At 37.7% G+C, this 25,786-nt stretch overlaps 1 protein-coding gene across 1 annotated transcript; it reads right to left on the bottom strand.

Annotated features, from left to right (window-relative positions):
* Nucleotides 1-101: 101 nt before the first annotated feature.
* LOC112553155 (deoxynucleoside triphosphate triphosphohydrolase SAMHD1-like) lies at nt 102-25,786 on the bottom strand. The gene is made up of 18 exons (XM_025220187.1): nt 25,704-25,786; nt 22,762-22,859; nt 22,348-22,434; nt 21,349-21,485; nt 20,991-21,057; nt 19,022-19,182; nt 11,102-11,288; nt 10,689-10,832; nt 9,147-9,194; nt 8,227-8,391; nt 7,777-7,868; nt 7,337-7,393; nt 5,530-5,743; nt 5,008-5,124; nt 4,500-4,604; nt 3,975-4,118; nt 3,481-3,482; nt 102-1,678 (listed from the first exon to the last, which is right to left on the bottom strand). The coding sequence occupies exons 2-18, from the start codon at nt 22,825-22,827 to the stop codon at nt 1,150-1,152; spliced, it is 2,322 nt and encodes a 773-aa protein (XP_025075972.1). The 5' UTR covers nt 22,828-22,859; nt 25,704-25,786; the 3' UTR covers nt 102-1,149.

Raw genomic sequence — 25,786 nt, 5'->3', positions numbered from 1 at the left:
TATTTTTTGCCAGTTATAATCGTGCTTAGTCTCAAAAAAGTAGCTACATTATTAGTTTATAGAAAAACAGTAACAACAACTTTCTTCATCGTATCCGTTGGTTAACACAACTGTTACTTTTAAAACTATAGATTTTACTTTCTTGTCTATTACTCCCCCTTCAAGGGGTCAAGTGCTATTCACATCAAAGAATTAAAATTTGAGTTCAGAAGAAAGCAGCATATCCTATAAACGCATAGATTTTGAAAAGTAAACTAGACACCAGATATTTCACAATATTAGCACAAGAAGATATATATATATACAGAGAGTGTCTACATCAACCACTTCACATTCCACCATGCTTATGGTGGCAAGATCCGTCCAGTTTAGGACTTGAGCATTTCTGCAAAGTTTGTATCTCTCACCTTGGTATTTATAGAACATGGAGGTCACGGTACTCAGATTGTGTACTATTTCAATATAAATATTCAATTACTTTCATTCTACAACATTAAAACAGTCGTATTTGTCTATAAGGCTTCTTCTCTGTGCAGAAAGTTTTGTGACATCATCAAACAAAAGAACGATTTTGAGCTTCAGTTTTGAGAGGAAAAAAATAATTTGGAGGGTGAAGAAATTTTTGGAGAAAGTTGACGACGTTCTTGATGTGCAAAAAAAAGAAATCGTGTAAGCATTTTAGTAAAGGTAAAAATAAACATTTATAATATTATTAAATTACACATCTACAGATCTGTATAGATAAAATAGCAACCTAGTTCTTAATTAAGAAAGTCTGTAAATGGTAAGAAACATGTTATAAATTAACACGAGTGTTAACAACTCCTTTAAACAGTACCGTATAGTGTCGAGAGGACTTAGGTTCATTGGGGACAAGAGCTAATGAAGTCTTAGCTCATCATCACATTTCTGGAAAAAGATGTCTGGATGCTTTTAATGTCAGTCTATAATGTACATGTGGTTTCAGTTCTTTGCTTGCTTTTATCTTAGTGCTTGGATTGGTATCATGTCAGTGATTTTTAATTCTGTATATTTCAACAAAATCTTAATCATTTGTACAGAATTAAACTAACTTTATGGCATGTCAGCCATAATGTTCAACTGTTTCAGGTCTTTTCTAGTTTTTATCTTCATGTTTGAGTTGGCATTTTATCTATAATAATAGTAAGCGGTTTTAAGTCTCCTTATATAGACTAGAAACTTCACTAGAAATTCAAATATTAACATGAATGAAGGTAATATCATTGCTCTTTGCACCAGGTTTAAAGTTTCCATTTGCTCTTTTGGCTTGCATTTTTTCCCTGGAAGTTCAATAGTAAAGGTCATTCTGTTGATTTTCTGGGATATCTCACATGAGTTTTTTGTACAGTCTGCCTTCGACTTGTTCCTCAATAAACCTGAAGGCATCATGTTAGATGGAACACGGGTTGAACCTGAATCTGCATCTTCAATTTTTCTATCAGTTCTTTCGGTGCTCGACCTCTCAAGGTCAGTCGATGTAGTGGTAGAGGGCGGAGCTTGGGTCGTAATCTCTAAAATGCTTTGCGATGATGTGATATTCCTTCCACTGTTGTCTTCCGGTGTTTCCTTTCTCTTCTCCGCCGAGGCACTGGTTAGGAATAAGTCCGGACTTAAATCTGCGCTTGACCCGGCTACTTTATATCTCTCCGAATCCAAACTGGGCAAAATATTTATATCATTTTAAAACAATTTAGGCTTTTTACACATGTAAAATGCGCGTTCCGACACTTAAATGTAGTTATAGAAACAAAATAAGCAAAAATCTGAACAACTGAACTTCTAGATACAAAGATTGAAAAAAGTTTCTGTGCTGAGTTTCATAAATATATCAAAAAAGGCTGTATAGCAGAAATAACGTTTACATAGAAGATTTTTACAAGCTAAAATGTATTACACATAGGCGTAAAAACATTTATAAGGAGAAAGGAAAGGCAAACGAAAATTGATGTTACAAGACGCTTGGAATTTAGTTGCAGTATGTATAAATTGCAAATTAGTTGTGTTGTAGCTAAAGGATATGAAATTATACATCTGCTTAAGGTAATATTCATCACGTATTCTAGTATTTCCGTATATTCCACATTCAGTTTTCTTTGTCTAAAAAGAGACTAATAGAGACAAATTACAACCGGAGAGCTTAAAGACGTCCAAATTTAGCATTTATCCTGGATATCAGTCAATATAGGGTCATATATCTAAATGATAAATGTCGAAGTTCCTGGCTTTGCAGAAAAACTGAAAATGTTTTTAATGTACATTAATAATAATCCTCCTCCTCCTCCTCCTCATCATCATCTAAGTACTTTTGAAATTCTCAATTGTTAAAGACCTATAGTCATTTGGCTAAAACTAAAATGTAACAATCGTAAAATTTGATTTTAAAAACGCTTTAGCAGGCCTTCTGCTAAGGCTAAATTCTTTGGGGTCCCAGGGACCCCTTCTTCAGATTTTTAAGGGGTCCCTGTTCTTCGCCCAACTTTGGAGGGGACCCCATTGACGAAAATTGAAGGGGTCCTCCGAACTTTTAATGCGTACTGTACGCAATTTTTTGCGTAAGCAGAAGCCCTGGCTTTAGTGTCGGAAGGAATTTATACCCAATTACTGTCGAAGATTTAAGTATACCTTCTTTGTCGAAAGACTATCTAAATATTTGGTAGGGTTGAAATGATAATGGTAGTTTTGGTAGTTTTAAAGTGCTTATTTCCTTGGCGAAAAGCCAAAAACACCAGTGTTACAAGAGCAACGGAATGTAACATTGCAAGTATATTCTAAATAACATCATTAAGCATGAATTTGTAAAAATTCAAAATTTAGTCATGATTTCGCAGCCGACGTGTAGCTGTTTGAAATCAAGCGTCAGTGCAAAATTGTTTTCAAGTGACTGGATTAAGTTAAATTTTATGGTAAATTACAAATTCGGCTAATGGGAACAAATATTATTGTTCGGTACAAGCTTTGGAAAACTGGCAGTTCACTATTTTTCGGAAAGGTTCTTAGGTCATTTGACATTTTATTAGTATGTGCTTAAAGTTTATTCGTCACCGAAAAAATATTGACAACGTTTCAGCAGGTTTGGAAACTTGCTACATGACAATTGCTTAAAATGTTTGCCAAACTTAGTCGACTTAGTTGATTTTAAAAACGCTTTAGCAGGACTTCTGCTAAGGCTAAATTCTTTGGGGTCCCAGTTTGTAAACTGTAACGTTTGTAAATATTTGTTCCTGCAAAGCTCCACAAGTGGCTGCAGCTCTAGAAGACTAAACAAATTATATCTTGCACAATTTGGCTTAGAATCTGAGTAATTTAAACTTAAAATGATTTTTTAAGATCAGCTACGAATAGAAAAAGTTTTGAGTAGAGGAATATATCAGTTGCCGCACTTCCCAAGATTTATAAAGCTCGTTTGGATTAGGTATCCTCGTACGATGCTAGTATTTTGTTTCTCAGAATTCTCCATACCACTGAAACATAAATAAAGGAAAGTTTTCTTTCGAGATATAGCATAGACGTAAGATACGGAACATTTGTTGTTATTACATGTAGAAATGTGCTTTGAGTGTTGAGATGGAATTTAAAGTCTTTAAATAGCTGTTGTGGAAAAGCCGTAATGTACTTAGTGTTTAAAAAGATATTCATGCGCGCGCACATGTACACACATACACATGCTCTAACTCACATGTATGCACTCATGAAAAAGACTTTGGATAGCTAAGTTAATGTGTCCAGTAAATATACAGCTTCAAATAAATAATAATAATTCCTACTCAGCAAATCTTAAGTTTATTTTTGTCCAGTAAGTGTGCAGCTTTCCTAAACGATGCCAACATTTCCTATAAAGCAGCTGTCAGGTAGCTATAGTTATGTGTCCAGTAAATTTAAAGTTTCGTTACAGGATTATAATGAGTCATATTCAACAGATATTTTTAAAAGCAGTTTTTCAGATAAACATGTACCTCTCGCTTCTTTCCCTTGCTCCAAGCTTGGAAGGCTTCACGAAGAAGTCTACAGTACATTTCGTCTTTTTTGGGAGCATCAGTCGGCTTGAAGAATACCCGAATGATTTGTTCTTCAAAATGTTTTGGTAAACGAAATGAAACCTGAAAACGGACATTCCACAATTAAAAAGTTAGTCGATCCTTGCTCACTTTTTACTTACTACTCACTACTTATTTACTCCTTACTTGAAGACCTCCCTGACTGGTCCGAGTTCTGGTCGGTAGAGATGATATAACTATAGCCAGTGGTGACAAGTGAGTGTTTTAACCACTACAGCTCCTGGCGTCTGTTTTATTATATATTCATCGAAACAATAAGATACACTCATATGAATTACATGTTTCTTTAGGTGTCTACATTCGATAAATGTTTTACGTACATGGGAAACATACATAAATTATATATATATATATATCTTAAATGCATAATAACTGTCTTTGGATTATATCTCCGATTAATATTTGAAACTTCTGCGAAAGAACCTTTTCTATTGAAATAGGTGTGGCGACGTCCAGATTTCCCTTGGTATAAAAATGGATGTGTTCCCATGGGTTCTGTCCCTTCATTCCATAATCGAAGTTCAAGATCTGAAACAGTTGAAGAATAAGAATAAGAATAAGAATAAGAATAAGAATAAGAATAAGAATAAGAATAAGAATAAGAATATTAGTAGTATCAGTAGTAGTAGTAGTATCAGTAGTAGTAGTATATCATTGACTTTCTCACTGCTAAACACTTGCGAAAATGAAACGATTAGTCCCTAGTATATTGTGTACAGACTAAAGGAAGCTAATTTTAGAATACAGTATATGAGAGGGACACTTTAATGAAAGGCCTCAAGCAACAATAGAAAAGCCTATAGATTATTGACAGGCAGCCATACATCTCTCACCATCAGGTCATCTTTTTACTCTCAAGACCGAACAAGCATCAATTTGTTTGCTGTACCGTGAGTCTTAGCGCTGCTTCAACATAAAGAAGAAACTGTACCTCAACTGCCACGTGTTCGTTAAATTTGTTAAGAAGGTCTTCCACGTCTTTTGGGTTTGCTTTTCCATCTCCGTTGATACAGTCCTTTATCTCAGCTGCAATGTTCTTCTTCTGTGCCTGTTATGATATACTCATTAGACGATTATCTTTTGCCTCACATCTAATTACCTACAGCTAATCTAACTACCGCAGTTACACTAGTAAATATTAGTAAGAATTTGTTTTGATGAACTTACCTCTCTATTTTACATCACAAAAATAATGAAACTTCAACTTTCGTAAAGAAGCACATTTTTTGTTTCTGATATTCTCCATAAGTGCGTGCGTGGGTGCGTTTATGGTTGTGGCTGTGTTGGTGTGTGTCTATGTGTGTGTGTGTGAGAGAGAAGTAGAGAGACTCACTTGCACGATTTGCGCTAGTTGGTCCCTATTTTAAAAAGAGCTCAACTTCTCAAAGTGCAAAAATCGCATAGAAAGCAAAGAGAATTATAATTTACAATGCTGTGCTTTAAGACATCTTACATCTTTGTAATGCCGGCCTTTAATAGGCGAACTTTCGTCGACAAACTTGTATAAATTTCGACTCCATAAATCTTGTATTATCTTTTTAGCTTTCCCAAGACGAGGATCACCGCGATCAGACTTGAGGACAATCTGATGGAGAATATCCTCTGTCAGATTCGTGTATGCGTCCATATTGTCTGCAGCGATGCATTTTGACATCTCGATCTTCGTCCTACAAAAGAACAATATACTTATTTATCAAGCATCGAAAGTGATCAATTGCGTATCATGTATAAATACGAATCCCTTTTTTAATAAAACTGATGATTATGTTTCCAAAAATAACTCTCAACTTTTCCTTCTAAACAATCTTCGTCCTGGTGGGTGTTCCCTTATTCCGACAAGGTTATTCCGTTTTTGCACATGCTGTATTAAAGATGTCTGGGTAGGCCTACTAAACCTTTATTATTCAAAGGATACCTGCCGACATACACACACACACACACACACCTGCTATCATCTTACGAGCGACTATGCTTGCTCGTTATTTCTTGTGGTAGGAGCAGCAACTCAATCGACACAGCGGCCTACAATGCTCGCGACTTGTGAGCGGGGGTGATCCGCTTGACCCCAAATTCTTGTGGAGGTGGATGTCTACCATGCAGCTACCAACATGGCAGCTTTCAAGTACTTAAATCTAATCCCCTTGAGCTGTAATCTGTTCAAATCTCCGCCCTCCTTTGCTGCTGATGTTATCCATGACTTGGTTGCATTAGGCTGCTCTCAATTTTACGTACATTCCAACTGTCAATCTCTTGGTAAGGTTTTGTGGTTCTCTGTTGATGTCTGCCACCAGATCGGTATTATCTGAAAATCGAAGGTTATAAAAGGACGCCCACCGTTAAAAATGGCTGTGTTATAAAAGTGAATGTGTTCTCCAATTCGATGTTCAGTAGCACAGGCGAGAGGGGATTGACACACTCGAAACGCTCTCACTGTGTACCAAAGCTCCCATCTGGTCACTGAGCGTATCGATGACTTATACAAGGCCCTGACTGATGTTGAATGTTCACATTACATGTCACAGCCCATCGTGGCAGATTTAGTCAAGGGCCGATGCAGTTGTACAAGAGATCCCACTGGTGTCGTAGATGGTTTACATCAGCCTGTTCTTCTATATTCAGCTCCTGGTCCTGAAGCGATTCTGAATTACCTTCAGCATTGTTGCTTGGGTGACCGATGAGGCTGATGTTTTTGTAGTCTTTGGCACTGTTTGTTGTCCCTGTCTCTGAAAGAGTAGGACTGGTGATTGCGTCAATTCCTGAAGCCATTCTTTTCGTTCCAAGATTCTTAGACGCAGAGCAGTAAGACTCTTTGTTGTTTGTTTCTCACCCTGCTTGAACAGCTTCAATGAGACTTTGTCAATACCTGGTGATTCTCTCCCTTGAGACTGCGTACACACTTTTCGACCACTTGCCCTTGGTTAGTAGAGTGTGAAGGATGAGCAAACATGAGCCAAAAAGATAGGGAGAGAGAAGGAGGAGACGGCTACGCCTTAAAAAAAACTGGCTCCAAGAACATGAAAGCTCTAACGCTTTAGTCTTCTACTTAATCACAAAACTACCTTTATCTTTACTTTTTGCTGTTGTTATACATCTTTATTTTGTGGGAAAATTAAAAAGCTCCTATGATAAGCTGCTCTACTGGTTTAGCAATGTTGTTGGTTTTATTTTAACTCCTTAAATAATGACCCATTGGATAATTAAGCCACGTCTTTGAATGATCCAAGTAGTTTAATAGCGCCATGTCCTAGTCAGATACTCACCCATCTTCTTTAGGTATCTTTATCACTTCATTCACCTCTTTCAGTGCATCGGCGATCCTATGAATATTTTAAGTTTCATTACGTTTTATACACACATTGAGTAATAGTTATATAACACATTTTGATTTCACACTTACATTTTGTTCTTGCCATACGCAAGATTTTATATATATAGTATGGTCTGTGTGAACTCGTAAGTGTGTGTGAGGGAGAGGACACGCGTGCACCTGATAAAAATGAACGCTGGTTATGTGACAAGAGCAGAAGCTTCATCTAAACATATTATGAGGTGACTAATGTATTTCGAGTAATATTTTTTAATCATAAAGAATATGCAATTTGCTTTATTTTTAACGCACATATAAAGAATGGATAACGGAAAAATACTGGCAAGTGTCACTCGCTTCGTACATTGTGTACAGCGCCTATCACACACTCACATGAGGCTGGTGGCGCTGGTGACTCTGTGCTGACAAGCCTTTTTGTGGAGAATGTAACGAGTCTCGTACATCTGATGAATTCCGTATGCTTCCTGTGGAGAAAAGTACGATACTGTGCTATGTTGGAATCTCCAGACTAAGCTAGCTGTGAGGTGTTTTCAAAGTGAATGACAAAGTACTAGGAGGATGAAGAAAATGCAGTTCAGACACATTTCGTTGCAGTCTGCAATGCCAACACATTTAAAAAAATATATATATACAAGAAATATAAAGTATTAAAATTTCATTGACCATTTGACGGAGATCCAACTACCATGACAATGTATCTTTACTCATAACTGTGTGTACATGTCTGTATGAGTATGTTCTTATTCAGTTTCTCACAAAATATTTTCTCCAAATTGTGAAAAGTGCAATAACTTCTTATATCAGCCCCATGTTCTTTCTTACTTTGTCTCGAAGGCATATCTGAGGCTCGTTGTTCACAGAAATCACACGCGCGAAGAGAATGAAGCGGAGATGGTCGAAGTTGCTCTTCATCCCGAGATGGAGGCTATCCCGACTGATGTAGTCCCACTTGTCCACGTCAATTCCGTTCCTTTTGTTAGCTACGATCTGAAAAAGGGTCTTGTAAAGTCTTTATATCAGAATACTGACCAATGGATTGGATAATAAGCGTGATGGTAAGGTTCTAGACAGAGAGTAACTAAAGAAGGTTACAAAAACATTACAGAGGGAAAGTTACATATCACGAATATTGTGTAACTTATTGGTTTGAATGCAAGCTGCAGAGCGGACTTGAGCTGCACTGCCATATTGGCCAAAATATGGTGTGTACTTCTTTTTTTATATTAAAAAAAACTAGTTCATTAGTTACAGTTCAATGCAGTGTTGAAGGATTCATTTAATTCTGAAAACATTGTCCAGTTCTTCAAATCACAAAGAACAAGTTTCCGAGCTTAAAAGAATTTTCCAAAGGGTTAGGACTAATGCTTATATCGACGTTTGTGTGAAAACAGACTTTTTCGATCATGAAAACCGAGCAAGTCCGACCTGCGTTTGTGGATGACAGACAAGCACTTGGTCGCAGTTCTGTGAATTGCCACATCGGAAACGTGCCAGATTTTGAAAAGTTTGTGAGAAAATTCAAGCTGCTTCACTTTTTCCATTTAATTTGGTAAGGGTAGGTAAACACCATTATAAGCGTATTCTTCTTCCCATTTTCACTAGCTTTGTTGTGTAGTCACAGCGTGTACGTTAACGGTCTGCCAACCCCTACATTAGCACCTTTAAAATACCATAAAGTACAAGTATTTAAAAAATTCAATTCAACATTCAGTTACAAAAAGGCAACAAAAATCACCACTTACGTCATACAGAAAAGCCTTTTCTTTTGGTCTTCCCTTATATGGCCAGTCCTGACAAAAGAAAAACACAAATGAGCTTTAAAGTCCTTGTGTGTCCTGATATCATCTTAGATATTTTAAAATGATATCTTGCAACGTGACCTTAGCAATATCCCTTTTAATCATTGAATGCATTCATCAAAGTCCTCCTAATCTAAATTTCATGATAGGCTGTTGTCTGGGTTTTGTTTGCGATTTTTGAAACTGCCATAGTGAAAGCACTCAACCTATTCTACTCTCTCATTGACAGCCACGCTAAACTGGTCCTATGTACATAATTCATAGTTATAAGTCTCTTGTCAATTCTGTGGAATTAGTGGCAGTGTCTGTAAGTTGAAACAATGTATCGCTGGCTGTTAAGTGGTAAATCATAACTGGCATGCCTAAACGTGAATGGAAAGTTGGGTTTTAATAATACGTAATAAAATTGTTAACAATGTCTACTAGAACATTTGGAGCTTTAAAAAGGTCTTTTACTTAAACTATTGTCTCTGATGTCATTCAACCATTTAGATGTCGGTGCCAATATGCAGTCTCCTAAATGTGTTCATAAAAATGCTAATATCATAGATATTGCGATTCTAAACTAAGAACAGTGAGCAAGAGTTGAGTGAAGATCAAAAACTAGCTACGACAAAAACGCCTTTCTTGTCTAATGGTGTCAACTCCTTATTATTATTCCTTTAAGCCCCCAGTAGAACATAAGGCTGCAACTACACCACGCAATGGTGCTACCTACGTCAAGAATAAGGATCAGTCTGCTTTCATTTGTAGATGAGCCAGAAACATGGTGGTCATCAAGAACTGGCGCGCAGCTCTACAGTAGACACGGTTGTAAATGGTTTGTTTAAACATAAAATTTTGAGCAGAACAGATTCAAATTGTTAGTATCGATTATTTGAGATTAATTCGACGTTTCTTTATCTTTCTCTTTGAATACGACAAAACTAAAGCACTAATAATACAGCCTGTTTGCTCTTTCTTGTTTGTCAAGCCTTCCTTGTTGAGAAACGTGTTAACCATTGCTCGCACACAGCACATAACCTTGGGTATTTCATTACTAATTCAATGTCCTTTACGACTTGTGATTTTTATGTCTCTCGCTGATGATTTGCTGACGTAATCAGATTATCTTACCTCGCATTTACCACAACGTTAATCTGTCTCCTAGTCGTGTGAAGACTGAATTATGCTCAATCACTTATAACTGTCTGCCCTAAAAGTCTTCTCAACAATCTTCAGAGACTTCAGAACTTAACTGCTAGCCTCGTTCTGAAGGTGATGAAGCATGACAAAGCTGCTGAAGAAATTGCACTGGTTGCCCACAGGTATGTGTACTATATAAATTATTGTATGATAGATAGTCCTCACGCCCTTTAACTTTGTTTCTCTTGTGATCACCGCTTGCTGTTGCTGCTTATTTTTATTCTTATTCCTAGAATTATGAACCGAGATTCTATCTCTTTCTTCCTGAGGTAACATACAGTAGGCTAGGGATGGACTCACAGTGACCGTTACAGCACGTCGACCTTCAATCTGTTCCTTAATGAAATCGAGGTCTTTGTCGTCAAGGCCACAGGCCTTAAACATCTCTCTCAGTTTTTCATTCTTGCACATGTGCTCGAACATGTGAACTGATGCTTGTTCGTGCTAATGAAAACAAACAATAATTTCAGTATTAAAGAACAGTTATTTTCAGGGAACAACACATTTTTTGTACATAGTTTACAATAAAGACCAATTTTCTCTTTGTTTTCAGAGCTTATCCATATCTTCATAAATGTCACCCTTGTATCAGCTTCTACACAAAATAAAAAGGATGTGCTGTAATAGATAAAGTAATATTTCATAGATAATTTTTTAATGTACAAGTGAAAATAAGAATAAAAGAAGAAGAAAATTCTCTTTCTTTCTCTCACTTTCCATTTGCTGTTGCTGTCGATAGAGGAAATGAAAAGAGTGTCAAAGATGTGCGAGAAAGGCCCATGACCCATATCATGACAAAGGCCCGCAATCTGAACACATAGTATGTCTTTTTCGGTGATCTTCAATTCTGGCTGCTTCCGTTGTAATCTTTTTAAAAGTTGCCCAGCCAGGTGGCACACCCTGAAATGTTCCAAAGGAAATCAAATGTAGGACTGTTCTTTTGCTCAAGTATTTTTACTATCATGTAAAATATTTATTTAATATTTTTGGTGAGAGTATAGACCGTTCAAACTTTGCTGTGTTATTTTATTCTGGTGTTATTTTAGATATATACAATCTTCAGTTTGTTTCTACCACACGATGTAAAGAGCTCATGCGGTCACGCCATTCCCAGAGTCTTAGGCTCTCTTCCCTACACTTCGATTTCTCATAATTTTAAGATTACTAGTCTAGAGTAAGAACACTTATGACCGATGCGATAAAACTATTGATACCAAAAACAATTTTTTGCAAATTTCCTGCCAGAAAGTCAGAAAGTTCCGTACAATACTATAACATTATTTTAATTACATGCAAAAAAGAAAAAAAAAAGCTCAAGGAAACAAGATAGACATGTAATACACAGGGGCAGTAGTTATGAAGCGAGGGTATGTTATTGCCCCTGAGCAAAATGGGGAACTTAGGGAAAAGCGTCTTGTTTCCAAAGTTAAAAAGCGATGTTGAGATTCCGCGGGCACTGCTTCATGTTACTTTACTCAATGAAACCTTTTGCACCGCTTTATAACTGTGGTTCCAAGTGTAAAACGGCATCTTTCTAAGGTCTGGACACCACTTTAAAACTTCGGAGAAAAGAAGCTTTTCCTTGAGTTCCCCATGTTGCCCCAGGGCAAATACTTACCTTTCCTTCATAATTACAACCCCTAGTTGTTACAAGGGTTTATTTTTATGGCTGAGTATTTTTATTTTATTTTGTCAGTCAGGCACAAATACTGGAAGTCCTGTTCTTTCTTTTTCCCCGCTTTGAGGTGCCGCATACGAAACACCCGCATGGGAACAATCCTGAGACTACCACAATAAACCTACCTCCGCCTCGCCCACTAACCCCTAAGTGGCCTGACCTTTTATATTTGGTTTTATGGGTGAGGCAGAGGAGGAAGAGGCACGTGGAACTACCAGAGATTTGTACGGCTTGTACCTGGTAGTGAACCTTATCTTATGACTATGCCAGATCCTATCTAGCCTAGCCATCGCCGCTGTTGCTGCTGCGATCCTGGGCTCCGGTGCATAGGCGGTCTTAACTTTTCGTCTTAAGATGCCTTGCTTAACTCGCTTTTCGTCTTGGCTAAGTTCGCGGTCTCAAGCCTGTTGCATGAGCGATCTCAGCCCGTTGCTTAGCTGAGAAACGGGGCTGGTGTGCACAAGCGAACTTAAACATGAACTTAAGCTTAAGTTGGCTGACTCAACTTTAAGTACAGTAATTCGGTGTGCACAAGACAACTCAAGTCCGCTAAGTACAAAATTTCTTACTCAACTTTAAGACTGCCCTCCCCCAGGTATAAACCCTTACTTAACTGAGTCGGGCGACTTAAGTTAGCACATTTCTGATTTCTTCGTGTGAAGAGTGACAGAAGATGGCAGCGAGACGACTGTGCGTTAGAATGATGATAAGAAGACATTTGATGAGGGAACGTGTGTTTCGTGACAGACACAATCCTTTTGACCTGTATGACCCGTGATATAGCCCTATAGTTGCTGGCACAGCATAAAACACAAACACTTTGACCTGTATGACGACGTTGAACTCTACGCTCGATTTCGCTTTCGGCGAGTCGATATCATGTACCTGTGCGATTTAATACAGGAGGACATCGACCACCCTGGCTTTTAAATTTGACCATTTTTTTTAAATTTGGGCCCATTCCCGTTTTTGCTGATGGCACTGATGGCAACTGCTATGTCTTTCCACAGCTGATTTTTTTTCTTTGCGGTCAATACATAAACAAAACATAACAAAAACTACCGCACACATCAATTTACATAAATAGATCAACAAACATATCTCTGACAATCTACACAAATCTTTCCTCCATCTCATCATGCCCTACCCTATGAAAGGACCAGCTGACGCTAGTAACATCATATAGGTTGTAGTGGTTTGTCTTTTAGTTGTAGCCTACACAAATACCGATAGCTTTCAACATACATCAATTAATAACGCATATTTCAGGCAGTTCGCACATTTCAACTGTACACTGAACTTATACTTATCTATACATTTATGACATTAGCTACATCTGAGGCATAGCTCACCCACATATTATCTTCACATATACAAATACCAAATCAGGGAAGGAAAACATGTCTATTCACACACATTTTCAAGTAGGTATAGGGTATCCAGACTACGAGGAGACATAAGGGATACATGATTTTTTACAGATACATAACAATATATGTATACATAACTAACAAGCAATATTTTACAATATACCAACATAAAAAACAAACATATACACATAAATTAACAAACATTTTAAGAATACATACATCTGCCCAGAGAAGCCACACAAATAAAGCAATCATCATAGAATGCACCTTGGAGCCCATGTGTCATAGGATGACAGCACAATATTAATGTATATCAAGACATATGTAGTTTTTGATAATCAAGATCAGATAAATGTATATAATCAGTATTTAGTTTAGTTAACAAGATGTTCACAGGATAGCCAGTGTTTAGCAAACTTTTCTTCGGTTAATTCTAAACATGCATTAAATTTTTCAATTCAATATCTGTGTTTCAATATTTGGATATAGGGTTCTAACTGGGGGATAACTTTTTTAAATATACAAGAATATATGTATGCTTTTGCCAGCAATAAAATTAAATCAAGTGGACCATCTGTCTCAAAGTTATTATTGCATCCAAATAAAATCAAATGTTCACTAAAAGTTATCTTAGGAGCATTTGCACATTTGTCTAATATACAATTTTGTAAGTTTTTCCAAAAAAATTAACAAATTTACACTTCCAAAAAATATGCTGAATATTTTCTTTATCATCTCTGCAAAGGCTGCAGACATCATCCTCTTCTAGTCCCATGTGGAATAATATTACTCTTGTCGCCCAGATTCTATGTAACACTCTGATTTGAAGCCGTTTTAATTTAATATCTTTTATATTAGCCATTGCTTTAAATATAACAGGCCAATCAACATTTCTATTTATCCTTTTATCCCAGTGAAAGCAACAGTTTGGTATACATGTGTTAGATAATATTTTATCATAATATAGTCTTGCTCCTTTCTGTATTGTTCAAATTATTCTTAGAGTTTTGTTTGTGTCATATGTAGAAGGAGATAAATCTGTTTTATTCCTTCTATTAAGTTTATGTATGTTTATGGCCTTTATGCAACCATTAAAAGAGACAAAGTCAATGTTAACATCATATTTATTTTTAACAGCTTGATATGATAGAAAGTTTCCTCTTTCATTTGTCAAGTGTTTGAGTATACATCTTTCTCCACCCATCTTCTATATAGAATTGGCTTATTCCCAATTGTTATTCTATCGTTACGAAAGATAGGTTCTGACAAAATTTCATGTTTATCACACACTATATTCTCTCCAAAAATCCTGTATGCTTTTAGTATATCCATCCAGAAGCTTTTTGCATTAATATACATGTAGTGGCAAACTGCAGGGCACAGTTTGTCAAAATAACCTATTATTTTGTGTAGACAGAAGATTTTTTTCCAGTTGTGGTTACTTTTCTTTATTTTCTGCAGCCATGATAATTTTAACGCATTTATATAAGTTTTAACATCAGGTATGCCCATGCCTCCAGCCTGGATATTTTTCTATTAATTATATAATTTTTTTCCATTCCATACAAACCTAAAGATAGATTTCTGTATTCATTATAACAAAGTCTGGAGGGTTAGGTAGTAGTAACCAAAGGTGTACTAGTTTTGATAAAATTAAGGACTTATAAGTATTGCTACTCTCCTAATGGAGTTTAATTAACTGTCTCTTTAATCATATTTTGTACAACATTCTTACTTTAGCAAGCTTGCTATCGTAGTTAATTTTATACCAGTCTTTTACGTAGGTCTTTTTTTTTTTTTTTTGATAATTGTTTCCATTTTTCAGGCAAATACCTCAATCTCAAAAGATAGTATCGTGGTTGAAAAGACTGAAACAAGACCAAACATAAAAGCGTAACACACGAACAAAGCGATTGTTGATTGGCTGTTTGTCTATAAATAGCCAGTGACGCGAGAGAATTCCCGGGCAATTCCGAAAAGGACGAGAGGTCACTGTCTTGACCCATTTCTTAAGTAAGCAAGCAGTTGAGTCCGCTTGTGCACACCGATGAGAATTCTCGCCAGCAGCGAACTCAGCTGAGTAAAGTTTGCGGTTAAGTCGGCCAACTTAAGTAAGAAATTTAAGTTCGCTTGTGCACATCAGCCCGGGTCAGGTCAGCGCGGCGGTCGAGGTCAGTGATATAAATAAATTCGTCCGGGGCGCGGCCTTGCCAACCGTATATTCCACCAATGAAAACTGCGCTACAGCGATGGTGCCGAGCCGCGAAATTCGTCTGCGCACCATGGTTGAAACGAAGTAGGGATGTGCGACAGCGAAATATTAATCTTAATCGAGGAGGTTACCAGGGAGAAGAAGAGGCTTTACCAGAAAAAGAAAAAATGAAATAAGAAAGAAATGAACGAATTTAAGATCTTCCATAATTTCATTTCGATGTCGTCAGAAACATCCATCATCGGACAGGGGGCCACCAGAAACACCCGTGATGAATGGAGAAAGTGATAAATATTTTGGTAGATGATTTCAGAGAACTGATGGAAGGCACAAACATCGAAGGTTGGTCTTTTTGTTTACCTGTGTTGAAATTCTTTTTTTTTTTTTTACGTCTGTGTCATCCGCAGAAAAAACTCTAGATACCGAGAGAATGCAAATGCAAAGCCTATAGTCAGCACACAACAGACGGTTTGAAAATAAGTATTTCCATCCGAAATACATTTATTTAAAATAACTAGATACATTTCTGATTTAGTTTTTGTTACAGGCGGTGAATCATTTATACGCTGGTTCCTCCAGAAGTTTTTCATGATAGGGGAGAGTAATAAAATAATAATATTGACATATATAGGAGGTGCAATATAGAACACTCCAGTTCAATCTTCTAATTCAACAATGGAAATGCTTTTGCTAGAAGTATATGCAGATTTATTATTTTCATGCACAACAAACAACAATGAATTGAACATTTCAGATGATGATGTTTTCAAATGGGAAATTTTAAAAATGTACTTATATCACAGATATTCCTGATGTATTTTTGAACAAAACATGAAATATTAAGGAAAAGCCACCAAGGTTTTTGTACTTTAGAGAGGGCAGCTACATATAATTTTCCACAGCTGGCTTAAAATTATAAATTGTTTAATTCAAGTGCCAAACACAGACTATGACATAATTTGGGAGATGTACGCAGCAGGTTTGTCTTTACATCCACAGTCAGTTTGGACATTTAACAAGTTTTAACTACAAGTCTAATACATGTTACAGTACCAGTGTTCTACAGTTTAGATTCCAGTAGACACTCAGCTTTTGAATGACACGGATTTGCAGTGTCTACATTCTTAAACAGTTGCAAATAAGATGTTATGAAGTTCTGAAATGGCTACACCTGAGTCCAGTGAAAAGTGCTAAATATTAACTCTAAAGAGAGAAACATGTCCTTCACAATCCTACTAGCAGCATGTAGTAAATATCAACATAACTGCTTTTTACTAGTTACTTGGCATCACAAAGAATAACAAGCAACACAATAATCTATTTATCTAGAAACCTTACACAGAAGAGTAATTCAAACAATACCTTTACATAACCTAATGCGATGGTAAGTACTCAGTGCTCCCAAGTAGAAGTGTCATGAATCAATTGTTCTAAGAAACATTTCTTTCATGCAGCATCAAGACCACACAGAGAGCCACACAGCAATATTCAAAGCCATCAAAGCGGCTTAGGCCTAGACAGCTGCACATTTCTGAAAAAAATCTTTTTGACTGTCAGATAAAACACACAAGGTGATGTACCAAGCAGCCAGAATTCCATCCGTCAACTGGGTCACCCGAAGAAAGCAAAATACCTGATGATACAAAAGAATGCACAACAAAGATAAGAGAATGAAAAAACTTTGTAGCTTCTGGACAGTGAACTTGAATCTTGTTAAAAAAGAATTGCAATTCATGGAAATCAAAATAAATCTGGCACAGGCTAAGACCGCTTGCTTAGCGAGTTGAGATCGCCCATGCACCACGCTTAGCAGGCGTCTTAGGTTAAGACAGCGTGCTTGGCTTAACTGCGGTCTTAACTCGAGTTAAGACCGCCTATGCACCGGAGCCCAGATGCGGATATGTGGCGTGGAGCTGCCGTCGGAGAGGGTGGCTCCCAAGTTCTTGAAGCTTCTTACTCTTCGAACTGTACCCCGTTTATCTCTGCTTTGCCGCTGCCATTGATAATAACTTTATTTTTTTTAGTACTGGTTTTCATTCTACATGCGTTCAAACTGTCAGTCTGTTGGTGAGGTCTTGCAGTCTTTGTTAGTACCTGCTAGCAGATTTACATCGTCTGCAAAGCGTAGGTTTCAGATTAGCCTTCCACCAATTGAAATGGAAATATGATGGTCATGGAGGGTTTCGAATATGATGTTCTCCAAGAATATATTAAACAGCCTGTTCTTCTGCAAGTAACTTTTCTGCAGTGGTTCTAGTGCGGTTCTGTATCACCTTCAGCATGACTTTTTCTTTCGTGGCTGATAAGGCTTATGGTTCTGTACTTTTTGGCACTGTCTGCTGTTTCCTTTTTTGGTAAGGGGTATGATTAGTGACTGTGTCCATTCTTTTGACCATTCCTTTCGTTTCCAGACTCATTGGCACAGAAGAGTGAAGGCCTTTGTAGTTTCTTCCCCACCCTTCTTGGGCTGGCACATTATCAACTTTCCTCCCTTCAGATATGTACAGTTCTTTTGATCTCTTCCCGTAGCTGAGACATGTATAGAGAAACGCCTGCTGGATACTGGTGTACAGCTGATGACGGCTCCGGTCACCTTCCTGTGCACGAGAAAGCTCACGCCGTACTCATGTCTGGCGTCCTCTCCAATGTACCACAGTTTGTGGCCGTCGTCCGTTGTTGTTTCGTTGTTGAGTTATGAACAAATCCTGTCCATCTGACGTCCGCCTGATTTAGCTCTAGTGGCACACTTCTCGCTGACCCCATACTGGTACTAACGTTGAACATTATACACTTGTAGCGCCCAACTCTTCTCCAAGTGAACTACAGCCGGTAGTCGGCTTGGTCATGAACACATAGGCGCTGGGCCCTGGCCGGTACTTTCATCGTGGAAAGTTTTTGTCCACTGATGTCGTATTAGCATCAGGTTTTTCTGTAGAGTTTATTTTTCCCAAGGTTTCCCTAAAGGCAGTGGGGCCATTTTTTCTTGCCTAGGATTCTAGTGCAAAATTGGTGATGGTCGTCTGTGTCGATTGCTTCCCTTGCCGGGAGATGAAAAATTGGTGGTAGCGGTGAGCACATTAAACTAGTCACATGGTCTTTAACTAGCCAATCACTGAATCAAAATGTTAAGTTTTGGTCTTATGCAAGACTATGCCTGAGTGGTTGAAACATTTACAACATTGAAAAAAATGAATAAAGTACTAGACGAACCTACTTTTCTATTTAAGACGCCTGTGTGGACCGCTTCCCTTGCCAACAGATGGCAAAATACGCCTTGTGGCGGCATCCTGGGCTTTGGACTTGACCGGCCGGCGAACTCATTTAATCAAGCCTACTGTTCGATAGCGCAGCTTACTCATAATCTGTGGCTTACCCAAGTGAGTGCTCAAAGCGGGTGTGGACTGCACCAGGGTAGACGAAGTCACAAGTCCCCATCTGTTTCAAGTACCTCAGTCTCTGGAATTCTGGGGTGTCTATGATGGCGACACAAAGAGGATGAAGCTCAATGTGACCGTGCACCAGATCGTTTACCACCTGACAGAAAAATTATCAGGGATCAGCCAGCATAAGGAAGGGATAACTTCTGTTTGACATTTTATTTTTCACAATGTCATCTCTCATTTTCTTCTTTCACCCTTCACTCTTTCCATAAGACTGTGAAATTATTACTCTTACAAAACTCATCCCAGCCCACAGTGTCTAAGTGGAACTTCAAATTTGATTGTCTAGATTGGAAAATAGTTTTTATGATGTGCTATAAAATTACCCTTGACCCCCATTTAAAATTGTTCCAAGCGGGATTATTGCACAGGATTCTCCCGACAAAAAATTTCTTTCAATTTGTACACTAGCTGATTCTCATATGTTGTGCCTATTTGATGAGATAGAAACTTTAGAACATCTCTTTTGGCATTGCCAGGTTACCCAAAGATTTTGGAAAGAACTCATAGACCTGTTACACTATACGTGCACACACTCAATGACAATTGCATTAAGTGAAGAAATTAATTTTGGTGTGGCTCCAAAAATACTAACAGATAAAGTAATGAACATTATTATAAGGTTTTTTTATCTATAAAAGCACTCTCCAGTAATTCCTGCTGCTCAGAGCTTTAGATAACGCCTAAAACACAGATTTTTGACAGAAAAGGCTGCTTTCCACAAGGTAAACTTCGTCGTTCACTACAAGGTAAACAGGGACAAAGAATTTAAACAACATGGGCATTTATATCAAACACTTGCAACATGATATCTAGTCTTTCTCGGATACGGTTTGTATGTATTTATATTCTATACCACAGTCCTAATAAACAAGAAAATAATGCAAGTAAACAGCAACATTACATTTGAGTTGAGTTTTTAACAAAGAAACCCTTTAGTTAGCTACTTGTGAAGTAAGAATGATTACATACTTTTAAGCTATGTGTTGCTGCGGTCTGTTTCTAAAATAACAGGAACTTTGTATAGCTGGCTTCTACCAAGCAAATTAAATCTAATATAACCTATTGTATAGTATGTTACAAGGGCAAAAAATGGCCTGCAAGACTAGGAAAAGCTAAAGCAAACACTGAAAACAAGAATCTTTCTAGGCTTTAATGTGTGTATGTACATTTTTTACTTGGGTATCTACATGTTGGTGGGATGGGATCTAGGAGAGAAAAGGACCTTGTGTACATTACCATGGATTGCCTGCTCATACTGTCATACTGCTGTACTACTTTAATTTAATATGTTGTGCTTTAATTCTTTTGTAACAAAGAAAACATTTGAGTTAGTTGTTTGTGAAGTTATAATGGTTATATACTTTTAGGCTAGGCGTTGTTGCAGTTTATTGTCATGCTCAATAGCAGAAACTTTCAAAGGTTCTATCAAGCAAATTAAATATTTTATATAGTATGTTGCACAGGGCAAAAGATGGCCTGGAAGACTAAGGCATGGGTGTATGTACATTGTCTTTTTTGTGTATATGTGTATGGGAGGGGATTTATAAGAGAAAAAGACCGTGTGAACAATTTTATTAATGTGCTATATGAGTGTATTTATGTTTTCTGTGTAAAAAACAAGCAAGAGAACAACATCGCTCTTGAGCATACCGACATATTACATATTATTAGAATTAAAGAAAATTAGAAGCTTAATTTGATCTCGAGTAAATAATTTAAACATTTAACTTTATGTTCACTTCTTGCATAAGTTCAAGATAGTTTTATATTAATCTTAAAAGAGTTTAATATATTCTTTTCGCGCTTTGCCAACAGTCACTCAACAGTGAACTTTTCCTTTTTTGTGAAATATCTTTTCCTTTTATTTCCTTAGTCGTTATTTAACAATCTGTCAGATACCTTTGCCTTCTGTGTGTCTTTCTCCTGTATTAGAAACTCTTTAATCTTCAGATGAAGAGTTTTATCTCTGAAATATAAAGTAACAAAGTCAATATTAGAAATATTATTTATTGTATTATTAATGTGACCAACAGTTTCTGTGTGTGTGTGTGTGTGCTTCTGTGTGAGTATTCTTCATGAGCATTTGCAGAGAATCACAATTTTGATTCTAGGATTGACAAAAAAGTACACTAATGCTTTTAAAAACCAACATAAGTTATGGAAATAATGAAGTGTAAATAATTATCAAAAGTGACAAACAAAGGAACGAGCTTGCATTAGGAGTTCGGTTAAAGATTTCTGGCTAAAATAAAATTACCCTTTTAGTGCCTCTGAGACTGAAGCCAAGTTCTCTTTCCCTGGGTCATCGGATTGAACATCAACTGTCCACTCACGTAAAGGTTCCTTGCCTTCTGTTTCACCGTCATCTTTTCTGTTATCGCCAACTGATGTCTTCTTAAATGATAAGAGAACGTTGGAACGTTGATTAATGCAAAGAAATTGATAACAATGCGTTCTTATTGAATGAACATATTTGTTAATAATAGCCAAACAGAAAGCTACTTTCACACGTTGCTGACATTTAGTCATGCTGCAAGTCACCTCATATAATGTAGTATTGACTAATTGAATTGTTGACTTCATCTTGCTTCTTGCATGATGATGTCATCAAGAACAGCGGTGATCGCCTCTTCAAAATGATTCTTCTGAAAGTTTTGTTGTGTGATAATAGGGTTATGGCTCTTCACTTTCCTTTGGCAGTTTGAAGATTATGCTTTTTTCCATTCATCTGGTATTTCTTCAGTATACCATATTTTATGGAAGATCTTGCAAAGTAATCTGTCATTCATCACTTTACTACATAACAATCCATTCATCAATTTATTATATAATCCACCCATTCATCAGTTTATAAATAAGTAGTTCATCAATCTATCCATTGATCTATTCGTCAATTCCATCAGACTATCCATTCATCCAGCCAGCAATTACCAGTTCATTCAAACAAATCTTTATGTCATTCATCAGTCTATCAATTAATCCATTCTTTTATCAGCGATTCATGCATTCATCAATCAATTTATCGATCCATCTATCCATCTATTAATCCATCCATTCTTTGATTAGTCCATGCATTTGTTAATTTCTTTATGAAATATTTCATCCCGTCCAGTAAAGGATCTATAAAGTAATTAATCTATTAATAAATCCGTTCATTCATTATTTATTTATCCATTAATTTATCAAATAATTCACAAATTCAATATAGGGTAATTTTTTTGGAGGGAGGGGGATAGAACAAAGGTAATGTCCCTACTATGACGTAAGCTAGACCAGCGGAGGCGACGAAAGTAGTCATCAGTCGTCTTCGTGTTTTTGTTAACGTGCCGGCCGGTTGGACGATCTGAAAAAACCCAATACATTATAAAGATAAATAAACGTGTCTATTTCATTATACATAAATATATATAATATATTATATTATTTAATTAATACGATTCAGAATTATTTTAGCTTAGTAAAGACTCCAATCTATATGCTTTTTTCTACAAGCATGATTAGTATAATTTAAAAGCAGCATGAAATGTACATGTGAAATCTATAGACATAAAATGAAAAGGAAGAAGCAGCTGGTGGTATCATTTTTAATGTTGTAGATTTATATGGCGTGTTTGGAAAATTTAATTTTATCTGCTTTTTCTCTGAGACGAAAGCAAGAAAAATAACTTACTTTAGAGGTGAATTTTTGGTATCTGAGAAGAGAACCGCCAAATAGCTGTCTGACTATGCGGAGCATGGTTTAGTCTGATGGAAAACAGCCTGCAACGTCTGTTAAAATTAGAAGGACATGTTTTTATTTTTCAATATTCTTTACTAGGTATACAAAACACCTTTACTGGTTTGTAGGTTTACAGAAGATTACCTTCCCCCCCCCCCCCACACACACACACAAAAAAAAGAAAGAAGGAGAAACACGTAAACTCCAAGAGCATATTACACCTGCTTGGACAGTAAAATACGGTCGCTTTCCTCCTCGTCCCCCTGATGCCTGGCTAGAGCTGTGCACTGGGGTGTAGTCTGTCTGTATGTTGACGGAAGCTGGATGTGAGCTCAATCAACCTGTGTTGCCGGGGAGCAGTCATTGCTCTCTGACGTATATAGGTATGGTTTTCAATACGTTCGGCTAAATCGAGGAGGGGAAGCAGTAAGCAATTTTATTAAATGTTTTGTCATGTGGTAACTTAAATGGGGAAGTAACAATCGCCCCAATGAGGGTCGAAGGTATTTTATTGACTAGCGTGAGGGCCCTGATGCAAGAAATGGGGGGAGGGGTGGCTTATGTGCCAGTGTAGAGAATTTGTATGCGGTAGGAGCGCAGAGGTGTTGAACGTGGGAGACAGCCCTAAGTGGTCACAGCAGCCAAGCTCGACCAGCCGGCTGGCAGAATCGTCAATGACGTCTATGAAGAGAGGGACACTTCAGGGGCTCCCACACCTGTCCGACAGGTTGACAGGGAGTGGGGGTTAGTCACCTGTCTACCATGCCACTGCATTCGGGGTGGAGAGTCAGTAGGGTGGTCGTTCTCTTGTCGACAAGACTGCTTGATAGGCTGGGGAGTGAGTGACCAATTGCATCTCTTGTTGTCTGTGTATAAGAATGCATGAAGTAAAATAGGGAATAGAGAACCGACAGGACACTTCTCTTCACGGCATCAGGGTGGATGGAGCAAGTGGTCAGCAGTCGAAGCGACTTCAGCATCTCTAACGTCAACTTCACTTGTACCTTGAGACCGGGTGTAAAGCCAAGAAGGTGAGACTCGGGAGGAAGGTCGCATGGGTTAGAGAACCTTTTGCTAAACGCGTCAGGACAGCCTGCTGTCGTCGTAGAAATCAACGGGCTACGTGACCAGGGTTTGCACATCCTGAGAGAGGACTTGCACTACCCTTGAGAAGTGGACGTTTGACGCCAAGGCCAGAAGTAATCTTTTTCAAATGAGGAGAACGTCTGCTGAGTTGGGCGCCCTCTAAAGAACCGGAAAGCTTTGCATCAAGGTGGTGTTCGTCTGCGGTTGTACGTGGCATATCAGTCGTCGAAGGCATCGCGTGTGTGTCCCTGGACTGGGACAGGCTCGACTCTGTGTCGCCGGGCGCGCAGTCGTCGCTCTCTGACGAGGTTGGCAGATCGGGAGGGAAGGACGACGGACAAGGGGAGCAACACTTTCGGGGGGATAGTCAGCAGAGGGCAGTGACTGTCGGTTGGAGTATTGGTCTCCACTAAATAACCATTGTGAACTCTCAAATACGAGAACAGCTTTAACAAACAGCCACAGAATAACTGCCAGCAGAACCGGTCTGCACAGTGACTCATTGACGTCCTCACCTCATCGATTGTTATGTATGCCTATGAACTTTGGTGTTTGTCGCAAACTCGATATGGTCGACGTGTGAGCACATGGACATGTTATGGATACAGCATGCTTACGAAGATAAAATAGATGCAGCTCTATGAACAGATTATTTTTAGCTGGTGTGAGTGCAGATCAACTTCACAAATGTTTGTGTAATACAACTGGAGCATGGCGCCAGATCAATATGATCCCGGTTAGAGGTTTCGATTAACTCCACCTGGAAACCGCCCGGGTAACCTGACGGTCCCAAGCCCGGATGAAGGAGGAGGGTTGGGCGTGGGGCTAGCAGCAAAACCCTGTAAACCAACCCCTGCTACAGAAACCGCAAATTCATTGAAAATCTACATTCGTTATCAATATAAAATCGGGTGAAACATTTTGGACACTCATGCCGATATCCATATATATCCATGCCGATGTCACTGATGTTAACATAATGAATTCCAACTGTCACCTCCAAAGAGGCCATTTTCTCTACAAATGTTTTTTCTGTGTTGAAAAAAGGTATCTTGGTCAAGTGCTCGACCACCAAATCTGCTTACATCTAAAGTAGAAGTAATGAACAAATTAAGTGAATTCAATTGACTACAACCTACCAATGGTGCGACTTACGTTATCTAAAAAAACATTTCTAGCATACTTGTTTAGAAATAAGTAAATCAATAAGATTCGGTGATAAATGTAGCTGGATTTCTTCAAGTTTGGTCTGTTCACTTATATGCTTTAATGAAACTTTTATTTTGTAGTCGTTACAGGGATATATGTGTGCATGTATGTGTGCACCTGGTTGCCAATATGTATACATGTCTGTATGCGTTTTATTAGTATTTACAATAAGGGTTTTGTGCATTCTGGTTAGCACTTATTTGCATTTGTAAAAAATACTTTCACGTTCTCTGTATACCCGCGTGTGCGCATGCAAGGAACATGAAGATACTTCTAATCTAATGAAGATATTTAAAGCAGAATGAAGACTCCTGTGATGAAATACGTAAATCACAAATCTTAAATTGCGTTTCACAAGCTAACAGTGTGAATAGTGCCATAATAATGTCTCTGTCACACATATACGTACACGCACACACAAAATGGTGACACGACCTTTTCACATGTACACAGGAATAGAAAATATGAAAAAAGAAAAGAGAAAGTCAGCAGTGTGTATTCTGTAAAAACAACTTAACAAGATCACACGATTTAAACTAGTTTCAAACAATGAAAATTCATTCACCTGTTAAAAAAGTAATCAAACTGCCTGAACATACCTGTGATCAGCACAACAGGAACGAGGCAAGGAAGAGCGACACCTTAGTTGCCAGCAGAACCGGTCTGCACAATGACATCTACC

The sequence above is a fragment of the Pomacea canaliculata genome, linkage group LG12 (genome assembly GCF_003073045.1).
Source record: "Pomacea canaliculata isolate SZHN2017 linkage group LG12, ASM307304v1, whole genome shotgun sequence".
NCBI lineage: Eukaryota > Metazoa > Mollusca > Gastropoda > Architaenioglossa > Ampullariidae > Pomacea > Pomacea canaliculata.
This window is presented reverse-complemented; position numbering and strand designations above follow the sequence as displayed.

Bases quoted from the DNA above. Each gene is read 5' to 3' on its own strand.
- LOC112553155 (XM_025220187.1), bottom strand. From the start codon at position 22,827: ATGCTCCGCATAGTCAGACAGCTATTTGGCGGTTCTCTTCTCAGATAC. The intron at 4,605-5,007 runs GTACAGTTTCTT...CAACTGTTTCAG, and splicing joins ACGAACACGTGGCAGTTGAG to ATCTTGAACTTCGATTATGG. The intron at 4,119-4,499 runs GTTCTTTCGCAG...GTCCGTTTTCAG, and splicing joins CACCTATTTCAATAGAAAAG to GTTTCATTTCGTTTACCAAA.